The sequence below is a fragment of the Stenella coeruleoalba genome (genome assembly GCF_951394435.1).
Source record: "Stenella coeruleoalba genome assembly, chromosome: 5".
In the NCBI taxonomy this organism is placed as follows: Eukaryota; Metazoa; Chordata; class Mammalia; order Artiodactyla; family Delphinidae; genus Stenella; species Stenella coeruleoalba.
The window spans coordinates 40,690,237-40,713,198 of NC_137150.1; the positions used below are offsets into that span (position 1 = coordinate 40,690,237).

General features: G+C 36.5%; 1 protein-coding gene across 4 annotated transcripts in view; it reads right to left on the bottom strand.

The window, feature by feature from the left end:
- Positions 1–494: 494 nt before the first annotated feature.
- The window catches only part of IFT80 (intraflagellar transport 80), a 106,067-nt gene continuing 83,599 nt past the window's right edge, over positions 495–22,962 (bottom strand). For 2 of the 4 annotated variants that reach the window (XM_079921678.1, XM_079921681.1), the window contains 8 exons: positions 21,707–21,771; positions 19,926–20,061; positions 19,323–19,470; positions 17,817–17,988; positions 16,799–16,888; positions 16,536–16,708; positions 7,902–8,025; positions 495–957 (listed from right to left, as the gene is read on the bottom strand). In XM_079921678.1, the coding sequence (XP_079777804.1) occupies positions 847–957; positions 7,902–8,025; positions 16,536–16,708; positions 16,799–16,888; positions 17,817–17,988; positions 19,323–19,470; positions 19,926–20,061; positions 21,707–21,771 (1,019 nt within the window). In that variant the 3' untranslated portion in view covers positions 495–846. Of the gene's footprint in view, positions 958–6,819; positions 6,981–7,901; positions 8,026–16,535; positions 16,709–16,798; positions 16,889–17,816; positions 17,989–19,322; positions 19,471–19,925; positions 20,062–21,706; positions 21,772–22,962 lie in introns of those variants that run through there. The other 2 variants (XM_079921679.1, XM_079921680.1) reach the window with 2 other exon arrangements.

Sequence of the window (22,962 nt, forward strand, 5' to 3'; positions counted from 1 at the left end):
CCATCACCACTATCCATTTCCACAACTCATTCATGCCAGACAGGAATCCTGAACTTATTAAACAATAGCTCTCCAATTTTCCCCCCACAGTCCCTGGCAACTACTATTCATTCACCTTTCTGACTCAGTGAACTCGCCTATTTTTGGTATCTCATGTCAGTGGGATCATACAATGTGTGACCTTTTGTGTCTGGCTTATTTCACTTAGCATAGTATTTTCAAGGTTCATCCATGTTGTAGCACGTATCAGAATTTCATTCTTTTTAAAGGCTGGATAATATTCCACTGTGTGTAAATACCACATATTGTTTATCCATTCATCTGTTGATGGCCGTCCTTTTTTGCCCACCATTTTGCTATTGTGAGTACTGCTGCTATGAACATTGGTATACAAGTATATGTATTATTTTATACTTTCATAAGTCAAGCTTCATTTTTTGTTGTTGTATAAATAAACTTTTGGAGCACTTTACAATTGAGATCAAATAGAAATTAATGATGACATACATTTGAAAGAGTCCAATGTTTTATTATCAGCATTAATATTGTTCATACTGAAGATTCAGGGATAAAATAATGGACAGAAAACTGGAATGTAAGCAATACTACATAGATGTATCATAAATATATAGGATGTTTTGCTAATTATTGGACTAAAAATATAAAAGATGAAATTACATCAATTATTTTGTGCTTAGTCTTTCTGAATATTCTTTTGGTATTAAATACACAGCGAGTGCTTATACTTAGAGATTCTGCCTTTTTTTAAGCAAGGAGAACAAGCTTATCCTTGGTTAATCAGAATCAGTTTCAAAAGGTAAAACTTCTTAAAGGTAAGCATGGCATTTAGTGCATAAGACCAATATTCTTGCTGGGCTGGCTGCTTGAGGATCGCTCTCGTTCTTTAGTAATTTCCATCTCAATTTTGGCTTTGATTTTTTCCCAATCTATTTCAAGCTGCAGTAGAAGAAAAGAAGAAACATGCATATATAGTATAAGACATTTTTGTTTAATGCAAAGTAACTAAGAGTAAACAAAAACAGAACGCATGACTTCCAAAACATTTGAGAAAAAAGAGGGCAGGAAAGAAAAGTTAAGAAGAGATAATGCTCCCCCCAAAATGAAATAGCGTTAAGAATAAGACCTAATAGAACAATTATCACAATAAAAAGCAAAGACTCTCACTGTGATAGCAAAGACCAAAATCTGGTTGTAGCTATTTATAAAAGGCACATCTAAACTGTCCCATGGAGCCTTGGGATTCTGCTCCGGTGCCTCAGCTTCGAGGAGGTAGGAGGGAGTGAAGATGGATTGCTCTCCTCCAAGCAAGGGGGAGAATGAACTGGGCTCCATTTTTGAAACAGTAGGCCATGTTTCAAATGGGTCAACTCTTCACTGCTTTTATACTGACGTTTCCATTAGGAGCCTACCTATGGAGAAAGATAGGGGAGCATCTGCTTTCCCAGAGCATACTCTGCAAAAGGGGCTCCTTCACAACTCTTAAAATAATATGAAGACTTGGTGGTAAGAAAATGACGAGGGCTTCCCTGGTGGCGCAGTGGTTAAGAATCCGCCTGCCAATACAGGGGACACGGGTTCAAACCCTGGTCCAGGAAGATCCCACATACCGCGGAGCAACTAAGCCCGTGTGCCACAACTACCAAGCCTGTGCTCTAGAGCCTGCGAGCCACAACTACTGAGTTTGCATGCCACAACTACTGAAGCCCCTGCGTCTAGAGCCCGTGCTCTGCAGCAAGAGAAGCCACCGCAGTGAGAAGCCCGCACACTGCAACAAAGAGTAGCTCCCGCTCGCTGCAACTAGAGAAAGCCCGCGCACAGCAATGAAGACCCAACGTAGCCAAAAATAAATAAATAAAATAAATAAATTTATGAAGAAAATGATGAAAAGATATTAGAGGAAGTAGTGGGAAAGCAAGGCTGAAAGACACATAAAAAGAATAACTGAAAAGTGATAATATTTTTATCTGTTTTCAGCCAGCCACCAGACCCCGCCAAAATCCAGCCCTGCCCCTCCACTAAATCAACAGACATAGTGTTAGGAATGGACTCTGCTCTGAATTCAATAAACAATTTCTTTAGGAAAAAGCCTTCTACTATTTTTAAAAGTTTGGATATCACTAATTAAGGAATGTGTGTCCTCTCAGGCAAGACATGGGGAAAACTGGGTCCTACCTAAAACTAACTCTGATTTACTTTGAAATAAACCCAAACTCCTGAGACTGAGCCCATAGTGAATAGGTTTTCACCTCCATGTAGGGGAGCTGAGTGGAATAAGCAGTATTAAAGCAGACTGCGTTACTACTTGCTGCCTGAACAGATTTACCTTAAGTAACTGAGACTAATTTAACCTTAACAGGACTTCACGCCTCTTTTATTTTGTGTTGGAAGTAGGTAGAATTAAGTATTTGGTTCTTTTTGATTCCAATATCCTTTCTCTAAATTCCTGTGAAGTAATTTATGGATATATTTTAGATAATCATTCCATATACTTGTCTATAATACATAAAATTGATGAATTAAAAGAATCCCTTTACTCATAAAAGATGAAAGTCTGTGCTCAGATGCAAGTGACAGCTTATCAAAAGGCAGAGCAAATGTTAGGTTATTTGAAAGACTCATTTTTCAATCAGGTCAGAGCCTGATGTTTTTAAATGGCAAAACAACTCGTCTAAGAAAACATTTGCAAAGAGAAAGACAAAACTTGATGAATGCCTTGGCCTTCTTCCAGGCTTAAATTGACTTACATATGTTCTTCAAATCAATCACAATAAAACCATATATTGATGATACACTAAACAACTGTTGCTCAGCTGCACCAGAAGTGCATCAAGCAGATTGATGACATCTATATTAGTTACTTGTTATAGTACAAATGAGGGTGTCAGTTGACAGCTATCCTACTGAAAATAAATGTTTCCCTTTCACTCTGGCATTTGTCCAGTTTTAGAACAGTGTTCTCCTGATAATTTAGTCTCTGGAATAGAGTATTTTTAATAGTGAGTTTTAGATAAGGATGTACTCATGACAGCTGTCAAGTGACTTCTACACTAAAACACATCCTTTTCTAGTCTAGGGAGTGTTAATACTAGTTGGCGCTTCTTATTCTAGTCCCGAGTTGGTCAATTCTTCTTATTCACATAATAATAATTTTAAAATCATAGCAAATGGCTCTCCATCCTCTACCCCAGCTCTCTTACTCTCAGCCGAAAATCAGCTTCCTACTTTACAGAGAATATAGTGGCCATCAGGCATGAATTCACTTAATTTCCTTCCTTTCATAAAAGTAGGGTATCCATCCTTATCTCGTTCCCTCCTGTCTCAGGGCAACCTCTTCACATAAGTCCCTGATCTCGTCTTCTTTGACTCCTCTAGGACATCGGCCTTCAATTATTACCTACATATTTCAATTTCCTTCTCTTCACTGGCTGCCCCTCATCATCCTTCCCTCTGTATTCTGTCTCCCTACAAGCTACCACTTTCATTCTTCTTTTCATTCCTGACTCTCATCCTCTCCCCAGACCACTGTAGTATGACTGTGTTCCCACTACACCTCAGAAGCTTTTCACTAACGCCACCATTAAGTGTTTTAATCCCTCATCCTATACACCTTCTCTATACGACTCAATTGCTCATTCAACGAATATTTAATGCTCACTCTATGCCCAGGATTGCTCTAGGAGCAAGGATTTAGCAGTGAACAAAAAGATAAAAATCACTGTCTTCATAGAAAGATGAACAAAGACAAGTAATAGTGGTAAAAGTTTTGGAAACAGGGGAGGGAGACAGCGCCGGGGTGGAGTTGGGGGGGATGGGTGTTGTATTTCAAACAGAGTGATCAGAGAAGGCCTCCCTGAGAAGCTGACGTGAAGACCTGATGATGAGTGAGTGACTCTCTGGGTGTATCTGGGGAACAGCATACTAGCAGACAGAGGGAAGAAAAAGGTCCTGATGTAGGAGCATTCCCTGGACCTGGCTGACCACTGCTCTTTGAAATATCTCTCTCAGTACAATATTGTTCTCTTCTGGTTTCTGCTCTCTTTTCTAAATGTCCTCAGTCTTTTGTTTTTCTTTTTCTTTTTCTCCTATATCCTTCCCCTCAGTAACCTCTTCACTGTTAGTATTCACTGGGGTTCCAACCACAGCTTTTTCATACTTTCCCTAGGAGATCTCCTCAACTCTCATAGCTTCAACTATTCCTAAATGGTCATGACCATAAATTTATTTTTCTAGCCCTGATTCTTCCTTTATCAACACCCTTTGATGTTCACATTGGTATTTCCAACTGCCCACTAGACATCTCTGCCTAGATAGGGGCCACCCCACAGGGATTTCAAACTCAAAACAATGGCCTATTTTCATGTATTCAAACTCAAAAGGTCCAAAACTCATATATGCTCATGTTCCTCTACCAGTCACCAACACTAGGAATGTTGAAGTTGTTCTCAAATGTCTTGCCTTACCTCACCACCTCTCCTACCACCCCCAACCACAATGTTCTATTAATTTTACTGCTACTTTTTCTTACATTAATCCTACAGTCTCCATCTCCTGCCGAGATTATTACAGTAACCTCCTAACTGGTCTCCTAGTCACCACCCTTACCTCTAATCCATCTTCCACATCAGAAGTTATCTTTCAGGTCATTTCCTTGATACAAACCTCCAAGTCTTTGCACTGCCTCCATTACAAGGTCTATTATCACAGTGTTAAGACTCTTTAATGTCTGGTCCCATCAATATTCCAGCCACCCAGTACCCAGCACACAGGACCCAGGGCAGTCGCTCTGTACTCCTTCACCATTCTTTCAAGATCCCATGCATTTGCTCTTATTATCATATCCTTTAATGGACTGACAAAATCCTACTCCAGATAATTCCATGGAATAAATAAATAAATTTTAAAAATGAAAACTAACAAATACAAAGTATACAATTTCCAAAGGGGAAAAAAAGGATACTTTGGTGGAAAATTCCAAGTTTCCATTTCCACTTAGGAACTGGGATTGTAAAAGGGAAAAGTGATCATGTCACTTCCATTCAGTATCTTTACATTAATCTTTGGGTAAATCCAATATACCGAATTTGCCCTATGAAACCCTCAGGTCAATCTCCCTTTTGCTCGTCACTCTTTCCCACTTCAGAGCCTTCCCTCTGCCTAGAACACGGCCATCGCTACACCCTCCCCCCACACCTCAGTCAGCTTCTACTATCCATTCTTTATAGCTCAGCTCAAATAGCAATTGCTTTGCTTAGAAAAATCTGCTGATCCCCCCCCACTCCAGGTCAGGCCTGTCATTCATAAAGTCTTACAGCACTATGTACACTACCTTTGAGGCAATTATCACAACTGAAATGAACAATTAACTGTATAATTAACTATCACCTCCATTTGAATATAAGTTTCACGAGGGTCAGTGTTTGCCAGGTTTACTACTATATCCCAACCACCAAGGAGAGTACATTGTCTGCAGGAAGTGCTCAGTAAATACTGAATGAATAAAAGGTAACTAATTATCCAGCAAATGAGCTATCACTTAACAATCTCTTGTTATTTTCTCTCCTGATTTTCCCTCTTTTTTTCTTTCTCCTAGCATAATGCTTTAAACATTTCCTGTCTCTTCTACTTCTCTTCCTGCACAGAGTATGTATTCAGTAGATTGAACGTATTCCTCAAGTGGACTTTATTTGCCAGACTCATAAATTATTTTACAAATACTTACTGAACACCCTTGTAGAGCAAGTATAATGACTCTAATGGGGTTCTCAGAAGATAGTACACCGTGTATGGATCTCAGATTTCCATATTTTAAACTAGAAAGGCCCAAGTAACATTTCAGGGCTCATAAATATGAATGTATGTCAAACTTCACTTCTTATAAATTTTTACGCTATGCGTTGTGAGCCCATTTGAGTTCACCAGATAGGGAGAATAAACTTCTTTTCAAGAATGATCTTTTTCTATTCAATTCTTAGTTCTGAAATAAAGAGTTTATATAATCACAATTTTGGCTAAGATAATTTTTAAGTCAAAGATAATTTTCATCTTAAAATACTGCTTTATGATTTCTAGTTAACTTCCAAATTACATCTGTGAAGAAGAAAAGTGGGAAACTAGAACATAGTGCCATAGAGACTCAAAGTAACCTATATAGTTTCAGGATGAAAAGAAACCAAAATACCAAAAAAAGCCGTGTTGTTCTGATTTTCCCACTTTGAACATTTCTACTACTCTTGTGACTGAAGTATCATATGTTAGTTATAGGTGAATACGTATATAATGAAAAAGAAGATATGAATGTTAAGTTTTTAATATCTGAAATATAATTTCCTTGAGGGTAAAAACTATATTTTTTATGTCCTCAAAAGCACCTAATGTGAACACAGTGAAAATAATATTGTTAGTAATGATGATGAAGAGGAAGCAGAGTAGTATTAATCTGCTTAAAAATTATACAATAAAGTAAATTTAAGGTGGGTGCTCATTTTTAACATACTGTCATATTTTCAAAACTGAGACAAAAAAGTTGAGGTGACTACTGAATCTCTGGGCTGCTTAGCACTCAGTGCTGGTGGCTGCTGTCATATTCTGTGAATTGAGAGTATAGCCCTCAGAGCTCCCAGGGAAGCCCTCATAGCCCAAACTCCCGAAGGATTCATTTCAGCAGTAAACAGTTCTGAATCAAACAAAAAACATTTTGTGGAGCTTCTACAAAATACATCCCTTTCCACCAAGAAACCCACAACTTGTGTCTATCCTGGATCCAGATGATAAAGTTGCACTGCGGAACTAAGAATGGCCCCAAAGGCTTCATTACCCTGAAAACTGGTCTGAAGTCCAAAAATGTGATTCATGACACTCAATATTCTAAATACGGCAAATGGATAATGTTGCCTTTAGTAGCTGCCTTCTCTCTACATCTTCTTTCCTCTTCCCAAGCTTCCTCTTATATATTCTGCCCCCTACGATAAATCAGAACATTCCATTTTATTCTATCCCCAAGGAGGAGCACTCCCACAGTCTATAAGCTCCATGAAGACAGAAGCCATATCTGTTTCAACACATAGCATAGTGCCTGGCCTGGAGTTAGTACTCATAAACGTTTTTTGAATAAATGAATGACTAAAAGGCTAAAGGAACCAACTAGTTCACAGAGCTGGGAGCAAGGTTGGCCCTGTTTGGGGATTACAAGTCTCTTGAATCTGCATGGCTACAGGTGAGCTCTATTTCTGCCATTTGAGTATAGAAGGATCTGGGCAGGTGGCCACAATCTTTTCTGCTCTAGGCGCTGGGACAAACGCCCTTGTTCTGGCTCTCCTGTGTGCTGATATGTACTGGAATGGCTTTTTTCTAATTGGGTTTAGAAAACCTTATATTCTGGTAGGAACTTGAGAGGCAAAGGGTTAGCATTCTTTTGTTCTAGGCGGTGAACTCTACCCAGGCCAGGCACCTTTTGAAGTGCAACTGAGCTCCCTAGATAGAATCTGCACAGTGGCAAAGTATCCACTTTCTGGCCAGTGCCCTCTGTGCTTATGCATTTCCCCTGGAGCAGAAAGGGCAGCTGGTAGAAGACAAAATTCAGGAGCTAGAAGCCTTCATCCTTGCCATTTATACTTTTTATCTAAAAATATCAGTTAGCACACAACCTTAACACAAATCGAATATTATAAAACCAGACTTGAGTTAATCAAAACATGGCTATAAGAGTCCAGAAAAATATTCAGTAATATAATTACATAGTCAAAATAAGACTAACATTGAAAGGCAAAAAGTAGTTTGTTTTAGAGATTATGGTAAGAATTATTCAAATTTTGTCGCATTAGGATGAATAATACATACTTATAAAGCATATACATTATTATCAAATACTGCATAATACTTACACCTTCTGCATACTGCAGGTATCGTTTATTAGTTTCCTGTTTACCAAATGTCTCCAAAAACTTTTGTCGGTAGGCCAGCACTGTATCAACATGTGTTTTGTATTTAACAGCTAATTCAAGTGCCCTACGATGAGAAAGAAAACAGATTATCCGCACTGCTGTGTTAGCCTCTACGGGCAGTGGAGTTTCGGGGTGAAAGGGTGGGAGAGTCTATGTTGATCCCTCCACTCCTCCCTCAATACGAAAGGTACGTCATTCCCTACCTTATCCATCTTGCAAATTCCTATTTATACTTCAGGGTCCAGACCAAACATGATCTCTTCTCCCTGACCAGCTCTCCTTGTAGAAATAAATGACCATTATATCTTATCTGTGCTACAGAACATTTTATACATACTATTATTTCAGCTCTGCTTACAGTGTATTGTAACTATTATGAATCTGTTCCTTCCACTAACCTGTACATTTATTGAAGGGAGATCTGGGTTTCATCTCTCTTTGGTGAGTACTACAGAGTGTATGTATCATAAATGTTCATTGAAAAATTCATTGAAATCATAATAAAATTCAAGTGAATGAACTCCCTAATGTAAGTGGTTCGACTATCTTGACCATTTTTTAAGTCAGTAATGAATTTATTCTGTTCAATATTCAACTAAATACTGATACCCTTACTTATCCTTATTATTAGTACAGTAAATTAAAAATATTATGAAAATAAAATTTGAGGATAATAAAAGTCTGACAAAATGCCTTTTGCCATTTGATTCTTAGAAAAAGTTAATAGCCATTTAAATTTTATAAGTTAATTAATATCTATCCATGTAACCAAGTTATTTTAAGGTAATATTTTATTTAAATAGCAGACAAGAACTAAATGAATTGCTAAACTCACTGTTATAACACCAAAGGCATAAAATCTATATATTGATAATTTGGAGGGAGATGAAAAGATTCTTCTTCAGTTCCAGGCCTATTTTTGCATGTAGGTTTTGGACAGCAACTCAGCCCGTGATCCTATGCATAACTCATATTAGCTGAGCCAGGAACAGTCTAGTAGAATATAGCTCTCCTACACTGTTCATTGTTATCCTGTTTTAAGGTATGGGAAACAGTCATCATAATAGTCAAAGTACAATATTTCTCAAGTTCTCTTGCTTTCTAATATAACACATGATTTCTGAATAGGCCAGTGATGGTTTATCAGAGCCAACTATTACAAACTTGTTGTTTTAGACAAAACTGGCTACTGACTAGAATTTTTGCAATGTGTGACTGTTTAGTAGGAAAATTTGTTTGATTCTTAGCATGCTTTGGTTTGATGTAAACTAAATTGTCACTTTAAAAAGTATTTTAGATATTATGTATGTATTAATTGACAAATGATAGACAATTGAGATATTAAAGACAACATGATAAATTATGAATGTAAGTCATGTATAATACAAATGATAATGTCAAAGTTCAGTACAATGATTTCTTACAAAAATATATTGGCATAAACAATATTGCTAAATCCAAGGATATTTGCTACCCATCACAAACTCCTCACAAAGTTCCCTCATTCCTCTGTGACTTTATGTCTTTCAGAGAAAAAGACACACGGAAAAAATGCAGAGGTATTAGGATACAGAGGAACAAAAGTAGAAAACAAGAGAAGGCAAGAAACGATCTATAGAGGCTCAAAAGATGAGAAACAGAAGTAAAGATGCCTTAATTCTTCTAGCCCTCTCTCACATCAGCCCCCTCTTCATCCCTAAGGCTCTGATTCCCGTGTTGTATGCGTGAGTGGAGACTCTGGTGAACAACCTCGCCGGCACCTCAGAAGTTCCAGTTCCCATTCTTTCTTTATGATTGTACATGATGGGGAAAGGAGTTCTCGACTGTGCAAAACTGGAGGTGTTCTAAGTGGGGAATACATAAGCATCTATTCTGGGTTGGGGCTTTTCAAAAATTCCAAAGAGAGACTTTGTTATGGAACATCAACACGTTTAATTATGTAGAAAGGATAGACTATGATGTCTAATCCTGCATTTATTTTTTTTTAAAGATTTTTTCATGTGGACCATTTTTAAAGTCTTTATTGAATTTGTTACAATATCGCTTCTGTTTTATGTTTTGGGTTTTTTGGCTGCGAGGCATGTGGGATCTTAGCTCCCCGAACAGGGATAGAACCCACACCCCCTGCATTGGAAGGCAAAGTCTTAACCACTGGACCATCATGGAAGTTCCTAATCCTGCATTTAGATGCTAAGACTCATCTGCTATTACAGTCATTATTATTATTATAAAATACATATTAATTATCTGATTGAAAAGCAATAGCTAAAGTTAAACATTCAAATGATATGTGCTATTTTAAATGTTCTCTAAAAGCACACACTGGGTAAAAAATGTTTCTCTACCACATTTAGGAGGGAATTTACTCCAAATTATCTAAGAGTTATGGGAACAGTATGTCTCTAGCTTTAAAATGGTTATTCAGCAACCAAACAAATGTAACATTAGATTATGGGGCTGGAAAAACTCCATGTATCCTCTCTGATTTTGAACAGAAGGAAGTTACATTAAAAGATGTTATAACTTCAAAATATAATTTTTTTGCATAACTTGAATGAAGCAGAATCACTTTATATAACTGGTATAAGTAGAAAAACTATTTTTATTAATACTTACATAAAGGATCAATATGCATACCTGGAGCTTCTAGTTTCTACCTCTCTTAACTTCAGTGTTTGAAAACAGACTACCACCAAATGTCCAAAGTGAATGTCAAAGAGATAACTTGCATATCTACTACTCCTCAAGGGCTGCATCTTATTAGGTTGCAGGCAATTTTCAAGTTCAAATATAAATGACGGAAGCACAAAGCAGCAAGACTATGCTTCTCAAATAGAATAACCCATATTAACAAAGTAAAATCTGTTCCCTTCTAAAGAATTTAAACAAATATAGAAATTCAGGGATCCTAAAAGCAATCTAATATATTTATCATCCAATACTTAAATTCTATCCTTCCAGAATTCTACAGGCCAAGTTGGGAAAATAGCAAGAAAACACAAAAAAGAAATAGGAGAACCTATAGATGAAAAGAAACCTAAGAATGTATCAACCAATCAAAATGTATGAATATTTTATGAATCCTGAATCAAACAAACCATAAAACAAAACATTTATGAGATAATCAGAGAAATAAGCACACTGAATAGAAGTATTGTTAACTTTAAAAGTGTGATCATGATACTGTGGCTGGATTAAAAAAATCTTTAAGATACATACTGAGATATTCATAGATAAAATGATATGACTGGGATTTGCTTTTAATAATTGTGGGGAGGGATAGAGGAGGAGTAGAGATTATTCACAAACAACTGTTGAAGCTGAGTGATGGGTACATGGAGATTTATTATACTATTCTCTTTACTTTTGTATACATTTGAAATTTTCCATAATAAATAGTTTTTAAATTCCATCTTTTTTGGTCCCTCCTGATCTCTTTCGCTGAATCCTCCTCTTCAACCAGATCATTAAGTGTTGAATTTCAGGGGAAATCTGCCTGCTGCCCTCATTTCTTTTTTTTATTTTTTCTTTCTTTTTTTTTTTTTTTTTTTGCGGTACGCGGGCCTCTCACTGTTGTGGCCTCTCCCGTTGCGGAGCACAGGCTCCGGACGCGCAGGCTCAGCGGCCACGGCTCACAGGCCCAGCCGCTCCGCGGCATGTGGGATCTTCCCGAACTGGGGCACGAACCCGTGTCCCCTGCATCGGCAGGCGGACTCTCAACCACTGCGCCACCAGGGAAGCCCTGCCCTCTTTTCTTTTTCCTTCTTTAAGTTCTTGAGCCACACTCATGGCCGCAGCTACTCCAAAGGCTGATAATTCCCTCAGTGTCTTTCCCCCAATGTCTAGGACCTCCCCTCAACTTCACACCTGTATATCCCACTCCTGCTGGACCTCATGAACTGGATACACAAAGGTAACTAAAACTCAACAAATCCAAATTGTTAGACAGCTTAGTCACCACCCCGCCCTCCCCACTCACCCCAACACAAAAATTTACCATCCAGTACAGCTTCGGTTCTACACAGATACCAAATGTGGGCTTACCCTCCTGATGAAAGACACAGACAAATTAAAGGCCTGCCAGACTTTCCTGGAATATACACAACACTCAAAAAAATTTTTTAAAAACTCGAAACACTATTCGATAACATAAACCAGTTCTGGAAGTCTTAGTTTATGAGAACAATTATTTACTCACTCCCAGAAGAGGGTAATACATGTGGAGAAAAAATAAGATCATTTTTAAAAGAACACCATCTACATAGATAGGCATGCAAGAAGTCTATTATTAATTAATCAGTCACATAATTTTATCATCGTCCTATGTTTGAATATCTTCGCAGATGGGGATTATTCTACTCTCTAAGCAAGCCATTCTTTGGATTATGTTGGTATAAGCTGAGTCCTATATTGGATCCAAGTATTTATCCCTCTTACTTCTATTTTTTTATGTTAGCTATATCATTTAGAATCAAAATTGTCATCACAGAACTTTGTCAGTTTTGTTCATTGCTCTATCCCCCCATGCCTAAAACCTGGCACACTAGAGACGTTCAATAAATAATTAAAGAATGAATAGTAGCTACCATTTATTGAAGGCTTACTATGTATCAGGCAGTATGCTAAGAGATTTTCACATGCTATTTTACTTAATCCTGACAACAAACATGTAGTGTTTATTATTATCACCATTTTAAACACAAGGAAACAGAGGCTTACAGAGCCTCACTAATCTGTCCAAGATCACAGGACTAGTAAGTGCAGAACCAGAAATCAAACCCAGGTCTTATTTCAAAGCCCCCATTCTTAACCACTACATTTGTCTTTGTACCATTCAGCAGCCCTTTTGAACAAGTCATTAAAAATGACCAGACGTGGGACTTCCCTGGTGGCTCGGTGGTTAAGACTCTGCGCTCCCAATGCACGGGGTCCAGGTTCGATCCCTGGTCTGGGAACTAGATCCCACATGCATGTCACAAAACTAAGAGTTAGCATGCTGCAACTAAGGAGCCCACGTACTGCAACTAAGGAGCCGGAGCAAACAAACAAATTAAAACATAAATAAATACTTTTAAAAAAAAATGACCAGACATTTCACCAAAAGACTGCTGTTGTTGTTTTAAGCAGATCTCCATGTTATATCTAAATATGTCTGGTATGGCAGACATTCAATAAATATCTGCTGAATGAATGAATATGCATTAGGAAGAAATATTCCAACTGGTTTCAGAAATATCTGCAGAATTTGGAAATGAAGACAATACATAAGATTTTTAAGAGTTTCTTAGCAGTTATAATTACTTCTGCTGATTATCTGAAGTCATTCTTATCCAGTCTTTGATATTTATGCTAAAAGTGATGGGAAACTATGGGTTTCATTTAAGTGAGTCAGGGGTCACGAGTGACATGATGATTTCCACTGTGAAAAGATCACTATGAAGAATGGATAGGAAAAGGACAAGGTAGGTGCAGAGAGACCAATGATGATGTTTTATTAAGAAAAACTTGGATCAGGGAATTCCCTGGCGGTCCAGTGGTTAAAACTCCACACTTTCACTGCATGGGGTGTGGATTCAAGCCCTGGTCGGGGAACTAAGAAGCTCGCACGGTGTGGCCAAAAAAAGAAAAAAGAAAAGAAAAAAGAAAAACTTGGATCAGCTTAGATAAGGGTGCTGGTAGTAAAGTGGATGAGTGCCAGAGGTATTTGAGAGGGAAAATGGTTGGTAATTGGAGTATGGGGGAAAGAGGGTAAGGAAAATGTCAAAAGTAACTCCTAAATTTCCAGCTTTGGGTAGACTGAAAAGATAAGATAGATTACTCTGGAAGAGAAACAGGTTTATGAGGGAATAAATATAAATTTGAACTCAAACATATGAGACAGCCAATGGAAATGCTGAATCGGCAGGTGGATAACTGGGTTCTGGAAGCAAACATGGGCAGGACAGAGGGCTAGAAGAGAGATGCATATTTGGGAGTCTTAAGTGTGTAAATAGTAATCAGGAGCCTTGAACAACGCTCCTTGACGTTTATTGACTTACCAGGCAGGCATAAAGGTCTACCAGCATTTGACCAACCCATTGGTTTATAGTTTAGATGAAAAACACAAAGCATAAGATAAGGAGATGCCAGGTAGATAGGAGGAACGGAGGAGCACCCAGCATTTGTTCTCTCTCCCCATTATATCTCTTTGTCCCTCTTGTTTTCCCTCTCCCTGAGATCTAATATCTTAAGGCAGAGTCATTTGCTGAAAACTGGAGGAGAGGAAGAGGCGGCACAGATAGCAGGATGTAGGGATAGTAGGGAAGATGTGAAGTTAGCAGCAGAGAATAAGTATAGTCACATGACCTAAGTCTCAAAGGATCAGAGATTTTACAAGAGAAGTAAAGATGGGGGAGGCAAAAAGGACACCAACTGCACTCACACCCAGACCTAAGGAATGTGGAGTCAGAGAGAATAAACTGACTCCATCTGAGAGGACTGGTAGGGAAGGAGTGTCCTCTGGAAAGAGGTAATTTTCACTTAGGTCAAGGAGGTATGAGAAATGTTCAAAGGGCTGTATTATAGGCCATCAATAGAAGCCATCAGAGGCAAATGCTTCACAGACCTGCTCTGATATTTATATACTGTATATATCTACACCCAATGTTTGTAGAGGAAGTGCAAGGCAAAATGATTAAGAGTACTGCATAAAGATTAAGAGCATGAATATTAAGTACCTACTATGTATGTAGATAATATAAAATGATAAAATGTTTCTGTCCTTCTAGAAGTGTATAATCTGAAAGGTGAAAGGTGACATAAAATTTACACAGATAAATAACAAAAGAGGTAAACATCAATCCTATAAAACAATGTAAGTAGTAGTATCAGCAGTATATATTTTATTGCGGTAATAGCAGAAAATTCAGGTCCTCTTTGATACTGGAAGACTTAGGTTCAAATCCTAGATCAGCCAGCTGCTTATGAGTAACCCTCAACTTCCTCATTTGTATAATGTTGTGATGACCAAATAAGATGATATAAGGAAAGTGTTTAACACAATTCTTGGCACATGATAAGCACTCAATAAATAGAAGCCTCACTATTATTAATGACAATAAAATGGAATTCCTAAGTAGGTTGCAAGCTTTTTAATATAAGGATGACTTTTAAAATATCTGTTATACTATATGGTGTTCAGAGTGCTATATAAATAGTAATGCCTAACATTATCAACATAAACATTTTCTCAAAAGTATCAGTTGAAAATATGCTGTGAACACCATTCTTCCCTATTTCTCATGGAACTCATGGCTTAGTAATGGTATATACAATTTTCTGTTAGTTCTTTAATACAGGCTTTTAAAAAATTATTCATACTGTCTCTTTCCAAAATAGTTTACTTTAATATTTGTGAATTATGAATAAATTGAGGATAAGAACAATGGTCTATTCATATTTGTAGAACCTAAAACATCTTTCATGATCCTTTGTATAGCCAAACAATGACAACAAATTTGTGAAAATAAAGGATAGAAACAGGGTGGCTGAATTGTATGAAGAGTGTAGATAATTAATGTATAAATTAAATAAAGAGACTATAGTATGTCCATAACAAAATTAACTACCTTTTGTTACTTTTTTAGCCATTTTGTTACTTCTATTCAAGGGGAAGATAGAGATAGGACTATAAAAATTCTAATCTGAGGGGATTATAAGTAAGGGGCCAGTAATTGAAAGATTTATGGGTTATTTTTGAGCACAGAGAGAGACGAAGATGATGAAAGACATTTCAAACCTGGAAAAGTCAACATGCCAGCTTTGTAACACAGTAACTTCAGGTGCATATAAGCACTACAACCTTGTTCACTGAGAGAGACATACCTGAGAGAATGAGTAGAGAAACCTAATATGTCATAGAGAAGAGCAGCCTGCCACTCAGCCTCAGAAAGCAACCTGTCCCAAAGCCTAAGGCAGCGGGGAAGGTTACTGACCACTCCTCGTTACAAATGCTTTGGTATCTCTTCCTTAGCTTCACAAATCTTCCTTGGCTCCTCTCTCTGCCTGTCTGACTGCTTTACCCCAATCTTTCCGCGGATTTCTCTTTTTTTTCACCCATCCCATAAAAATAGTTTATGTCTTCTCACTCCTCACATTCCCCAGGCAACTGCATCCATTCTTCTAGCTTCCATTCATTTGCTGATGACTCCTAAATTGACATCTCTAGTTCAAATCTTTCTTGAGCTCCAGGTCCAATAATCAACTATTATCACTTATCTCTTCACAAATATTTCAAATCTAACATCTCTTCCAAATCTGCTAATATTCTTACCACCATCTATCCAGTTACTGAAATCAGAAATTCTGGAGACATCCTAGACTCTCTTTTCTTCTTCACAGACAATTTCTAATCAATCATGATTCAGAGAAGGCAAAAATCTTTAATGGCAAACTACTCACAAATATAAATGTGAATAAATTCTTATATGCTACTAGGAAACAAGTACAGTGGAAGATGTAATTTACTAAGTGGTCGGTAGAAGAATACACTAAGATCAATCAGGTTTTGGAATTGATGAAAAACATTTTTATTACCTTTCCCAGTTGTAGAGATTAATATTGATCTGAATTGCTTGATAAACAAGGCCAGCCTGAAGAAGTACCATTTCAGCTTCCTGTATGTTCCCACTAAACATTAATATGTGGGCCATTTTTGATTCTTTAGATGGAAGATTTTTTATAGAATTGATGTATTGAACCTTATCAATCTAAAAAAAAGGAAAATATTTGAAGTGAATAGTAACAAATTACGGTCAGAAAAACACACAAACACATACACGTAAGTAAACATTATTTACTTCACCAATTGCTGCGTAGGCTATTTCTGCAGTAGTCATATCTCGATTAGCGACTGCCATAGCAGCTAGGCAAGCCCACATGGTTTGCTCCTAAAGTGAAAAATGAGAACAATTATTTCAACTACAGGGCTGAACTGCCTTAAAATAAACAGTGAATTAAAATAGAATAAAGTTATATTTTAATGAAAAATAAAAAAATCACTGAGCATGGCACTGAAAAACCAATAATTTAATAGGTTAATGATGTGGAAATTTCATTGTGGCTACTTTGTTAAAATATTTTAATAACACATAGAGAAAGTTTTGAATAAAGTTTTTTGAAAATGTTCATTTCTAATTATCAAAGGTTTATTTTGAACTTACAATATACTTTTACCATAATTCAAGGTTATAAGCCCTCCAGTCTTTTTGATGAGATGTCAAAGAATGCAACTACAGGGAACCAGAGAAACAGTGAGTTTCTCAGACAACGCTATTATAGCAGATTGCCACCAACAACCCATTGTAAGGAAAAGCATCTAAAAGTCTTCATAAAAAGTGTAGTCTAAGGGAATTAACCAATGTAAAACAAAACAGTTCTGCGGTCAAATATGCTTGGAAAATACTTGATTCAACCAGGTTGGGAAATGTTGATCTAAAGTAATGAGTGGTTCTTAACCTTAGCTGTACAAATAATCTGAGGAACTTAAAAATATGCCCAGGCTCACTGGATCTAATAAATTAGAATCTCTGTGGGGGGTAGAACTTGGGAATCTGACTTTTAAAAAAAGTTCCATAAGAGGTTTTTATATGTACCAGTAAGAAGAAACTACTCACTTAAAGTATAGCTTCTTCAGAGAATAAATCACACAACACCTCTCTCTCTGTATCACCCATGTCTTCACTTATTAAAAAAAAGATGTGATCCCATTTGCAATTTTTCCCACCCTTAGCTCTTACTATTTCTCATTTTGCACAAAGATATTATATAAACTAATATACAATATATACACAACTATGGATCTGAAATGTACAGTACCTTAACAAAACGACAAAGTCTTACAGCATCTTCCCATTTTGAACTGCTTACGTATTCGTGGAGAATAGCAGGATATGGTGATATGCTGATGTGAATCAGTGAGCCATCAGCTCTTCTTATAGTTACCTGATTTCCAACAAAACTCACGATATGGGGATTTTTACTAAATTCACTGTTGAAAAAAGGAAAAGTGCAATTTATATTCTAAGCAAAATTTTTCATATATATTAAATTTGGGGAGTTGACCCCTGACATACATATGAAATCTCCAACCTCCAAAATGCACTCCCAAAAAAGTAAACTCCAGGGAGAATGTATGTATATTAAACAAATATTTGAATCTAACTAGCAAAATATACAAACATTTTAACATGGCAAAAAATTATTACATTTTTGAGAACTATGCCTAAAAGCATTTGAAGTGATTTTTTCTAAGTCTTAAGGTAAATCACACAAATGATTAAAGCACTTAGCTTCAGCTTTTAAAAGTATAAACATTAAAAATTAAGCTGATTCCAGGATTATTTTCTCATAATAACAAGAGGTGAACTTTAAAGAGACTAACTTCTCTTCATTAGTTAAAAAATTTTTTATAGAATACCTCTCTGGTTTTGCTAATGTTGTGAGCTTGAATATTAAAAATGAACTCAAAATAGATTTGAAAATTAAGCTAAGATTTGGAGTTGAGAAGCCTTTGTATACCTAGTTTGTCAAGAGTGACAGACCTCCTTGCTATTTCTTAGAGAATTTAGGAATATAAATGCATTTGATTTTCTGAAGAATATAAAAAATTTTAAAAGCTTTTCAGTATACATTTTTCTATATTTAATATTAATTTAAGAATTCAATTCTAGAAAGACATACATTCCTGAAAGTCTCAAGGTCAATGATAATCTGGGAAAGAGTAAAGGTTGTCACAAAGTTATATATCACAGAAAAATCTTAAGAGTGCCTATATTAAAGTAACTAAACCACACTGAAAAAACGACCTGAGTTACCATTAAACAACAGTAAACCTGAAAATTATATCCATATAAGGAAAAATTATATTCATTTAAGGAATAAATAAATAAAATAGTATTATCTGACCCTCTCAACTTGATTCCATCACTTAAATCTCATTAAACTAGTTTTAGCTGAACAGTTTTTTTGTTTGTTTGTTTTGTTTCTTTTTTTTTTTTTGCCTTACGCGGGCCTCTCACTGTTGTGGCCTCTCTCATTGCGGAGCACAGGCTCCGGACGCACAGGATCAGCGGCCATAGTTCACGGGCCCAGCCACTCCGTGGCATGTGAGATCTTCCCGCACCGGGGCACGAACCCGTGTCCCCTGCATCGGCAGTCGGACTCTCAACCACTGCGCCACCAGGGAAGCCCTAGCTGAACAGTTTTATTTGGTTGACTAAGTAAAGTGAAAAACATCTTGCAGGACTTAAATTAGAGGCAGAAACACAACACTCTGTTAGTTTTATTTACAACAATAAACAATCCTATGCAGTAAAATGTTACCTTGCATCCCTTTCATATAATGTTTTAGGCAAAATGTCTCTGTCCACATAAACCGTATTGGGGTAATACCACACTGTAAATCGAGTATCTTGAAGGCCACAGAGGATGTTGCATGTATCACTCCACGCCAGAGTATGCACCATTGTTCCTTATTTTAAAAAGAATGTTAATGTACTATTAGTTCCATTCCGTAAGTATTAAAAATACGCCTTTAAAATCAGCAGATGTACAAGACCCTAACTAACTGCTTGTAGGTATGACTATTTTCTGATCATATAATGGTGAAAACGTACAAAAATTCACACAAAAATTTATGGAAATAAATTTGAATATTTTACCCAGAACCATTGTATTTTTAATCTGCATGTCTTTCTTTCAATGCCAAGTTAGCTGTAGCAGCTAAAGACTTGCTGTTAAAATGGAATTAAGTAGCATTTCATAAGAACATACTTATGAAGTAACATTTCGTAAGAAATGTTATGAGACCAAAGCATTATTCATAGATTCATTCAAGCAAGTAAGCTATTTAGTATAATATACGACAGAGTAGATCTAAGACAACTGAAAGTCATCAAAAATTTAAATGTATTACAATTATTTTACCAAGTTTGATAATTTGTTCTTCCTTCCCAAATCGTTTCACTGAAGTGATACAGAGATCTCTATTTTTATCAATGAAAGCAATTTTTCTATCATTGGTAAGTCCCTTTTGATCTAGAGCAATTTCCAAAATTTCATTCTAAAATTAAAAAAAAAAAAAGAAAATTCTGGGTTAGTTTTAGTGCTTGACATTAGATTGTTTTAATTGTTTAATTATAAGAACATTTGTTTATTTAAAGATCAATTAAATATCACTTACCTACTCATAATGATAAAATGTCCCTGTTAAATAATTTAACTGCTAATATACTAATAATTCAAAAGCTAAAGTATAGTTACTTTTTTTTTAATTTACAAGGGAAAGATGCCTGTTAAAGCACTATAAAATAATGTATATTTTGAAATTCTGTAAGCACATTTCCATTTGCGTCCATCACTTGGGCACAAGTTAAACAAATTCTGATACATCCATAAAATGTTATACTATATGGTGGGAAGAAAAAGGACTGGGAAAGCACTTTATGTATTGATATGAAAATATCTCCAGAAACAGTGTTGTGTGAGAAAAGCAAAGTGCAGATATATATGTTATATTTTTGTAAAAGAAGGAGAAAAGAACATATATCAGTTTTGTCTGTGTATGCATTAAAAATTTCTGGAAGGATATAAGGAGATTAATAGTGATAGTTACTTATTTTGGTGGAAAGGAACTGTATTGACAGGTATAGCAGGCATACTTTTTCACTTTATGCTTGTTTATGCTTTTCTGTTTCTGAACCATTGAATATATTTGTTATTTAACTTTAAAACTAATAATTACAAAAAGAAGAAAATAAAAGATAGGGTAACACTTCACTGGTAGCACTGAACAATAAAGTTAAAAGCATCTTTAAACCCTAATACATCATTTATTAGAAGGATAACTCAATAAAATGTGCTCATTTGTTTATTTTAAGGCTAAAAATCAGAAACCAATAAACAGTTCACAATTCAGGGTCTTTTTGTATTTCTATAGATTTTTTTTTCGAGTTTAACTACAGTCTTAAAATCTAAAGAAAATGTTGGCTAAGAACAGGTCAATGGGGACTTCCTTGGTGGTGGCGCAGTGGTTAAGAATCCGCCTGCCAATGCAGGGGACACAGGTTCGAGCCCTGGTCCAGAAAGATCCCACATGCCGCAGAGCAACCAAACCCATGTGCCACAACTACTGAGCCTGCGCTCTAGAGCCCACGAGCCACAACTACTGAAGCCCACGTGCCTAGAGCCCGTGTTCCACAACAAGAGAAGCCACCGCAATGAGAAGCCCATGCACCAAAATGAAGAATAGCCCCCGCTCACTGCAACTAGAGACAGCCCATGCTCAGCAAGGAAGATCCAATGCAGCCACAAATAAAAATACATAAATAAATAGATTTATTTTTTTAAAAAAAGAACAGGTTAATGGGAAAACTACAAGCTGTTTTGAAGTATAAACACATTTTTATTTACTGATTCTATAGGTGCTAAAAGTTTAATCAAGATAGAACATTTTATTGAAAAGCAGTTAAGAGCCTGAACAAAAAACATATAAGTCAGATTCTTTTATTCAGTTAATTTGCAAATATAGCTTTCTATTACAGAATTTACGCGTGTTTAGTCTTTATGATATTTTAGGCAAAATACTCTATAGAGAACACACACTGGTTTTAAATATAAAACTAATTTCCATGTTTTCCTCCTTAAAATGAAAACATTAATTTAAAAAAAAATGGCTATTTACATTAAAAATAGCTAATATCCATTACCTTATGAGAAAGAAGCTTCCCATCTCCCAGTGGTTTTCCAGTTGATGCCTCAAAGAGGAAGATTACTTGAAAAAAAGTAAAGTATTAGTTGATGTATTACATTAGAATTTTTATTAGTAAATTTCTATGGAGTTATCATAATCCTAGTGAGAAATTATTTAGCTCTTCGGACCACAGCATACCTATCAGCACAGAAGAGCAGCAGCCTCAAATTCCTACTTAGTAATGAGGTCATATGTCTTAGTGGAGCTGAATACGTCTTCCTAAAACATACATTCCCTAATTAGAATTGTTATTAATGGTATGGCATCACCACACCACAGGATCAACAGTGGCAAGTCCAAATCTGGATGTAGTTTGTAATTTTCATAACTCTGATTTAGACCAACATAACAACCCAGACAATCATTTTACAAAGGAAGAACATGTTGAGTGCATACTATACAACCATGCAACGTGTTATGTACTCTTCAATTCCCTGTGGTCGGTACACTAACGTGTAATAACTGATTTGTGTGGTCTTTGTCTTGGGTTCCTGACACAGGTCTTCGTCAACCCTTGGAATTTTCTGAGTGATAGGAGTGTCTTTGTTATGCTAACCGAGAGACTCTTGGTGATTCCCTAGATAGCTTCAGGATAGGGGCTGGTCACCTGAAAGACCAAGCACGTGATTATAGAGTTTGGACTTTCAGTGCCCTGAAATGGGAGGGGAGCTGGAAATTGAGTTCAATCATGTAGCCTATTACAACTTGATGTTCAGCCTCACTACACGATGCAAAGGCTCTTGCATGGATCACCAATGACCCCTATGTTGCCGAATCAAAGAGTCTATTTTCAGTCTTCAAGAATCCACTTCTAGTCTTGACCTCCCAGCAGCACTGGATACTCCTGATCATCCTCTTTCTTGAAACTCTTATGTGGGCTACAAAAAACACTGTTTTCTCTTGATTCTCTCCTATTTTGGACCATCCCTAATTCTCTTTTGCTAGTTCCTCCTCATTTGGTGATCCTTTTTCCTAGGTTTTGTTTTAGGTCACATTTTCATGCTATATACTTTCCTGGATTATTTTCATGACATCAATCATTATCTAAAAAATGATAATTCAAAGTTCTCTGTTTCCAACCCCATGTTAGATGTTCTGAGTAGGCCAAGTTGTAAAAATTACAGTAGATATTGTATTGAAGAAGCCAGGAACAAAAACTGTCTCTGTCCCTTTCTCTGTTTCACCAAAGGCGTTCATAATTCTTTCTGGTTC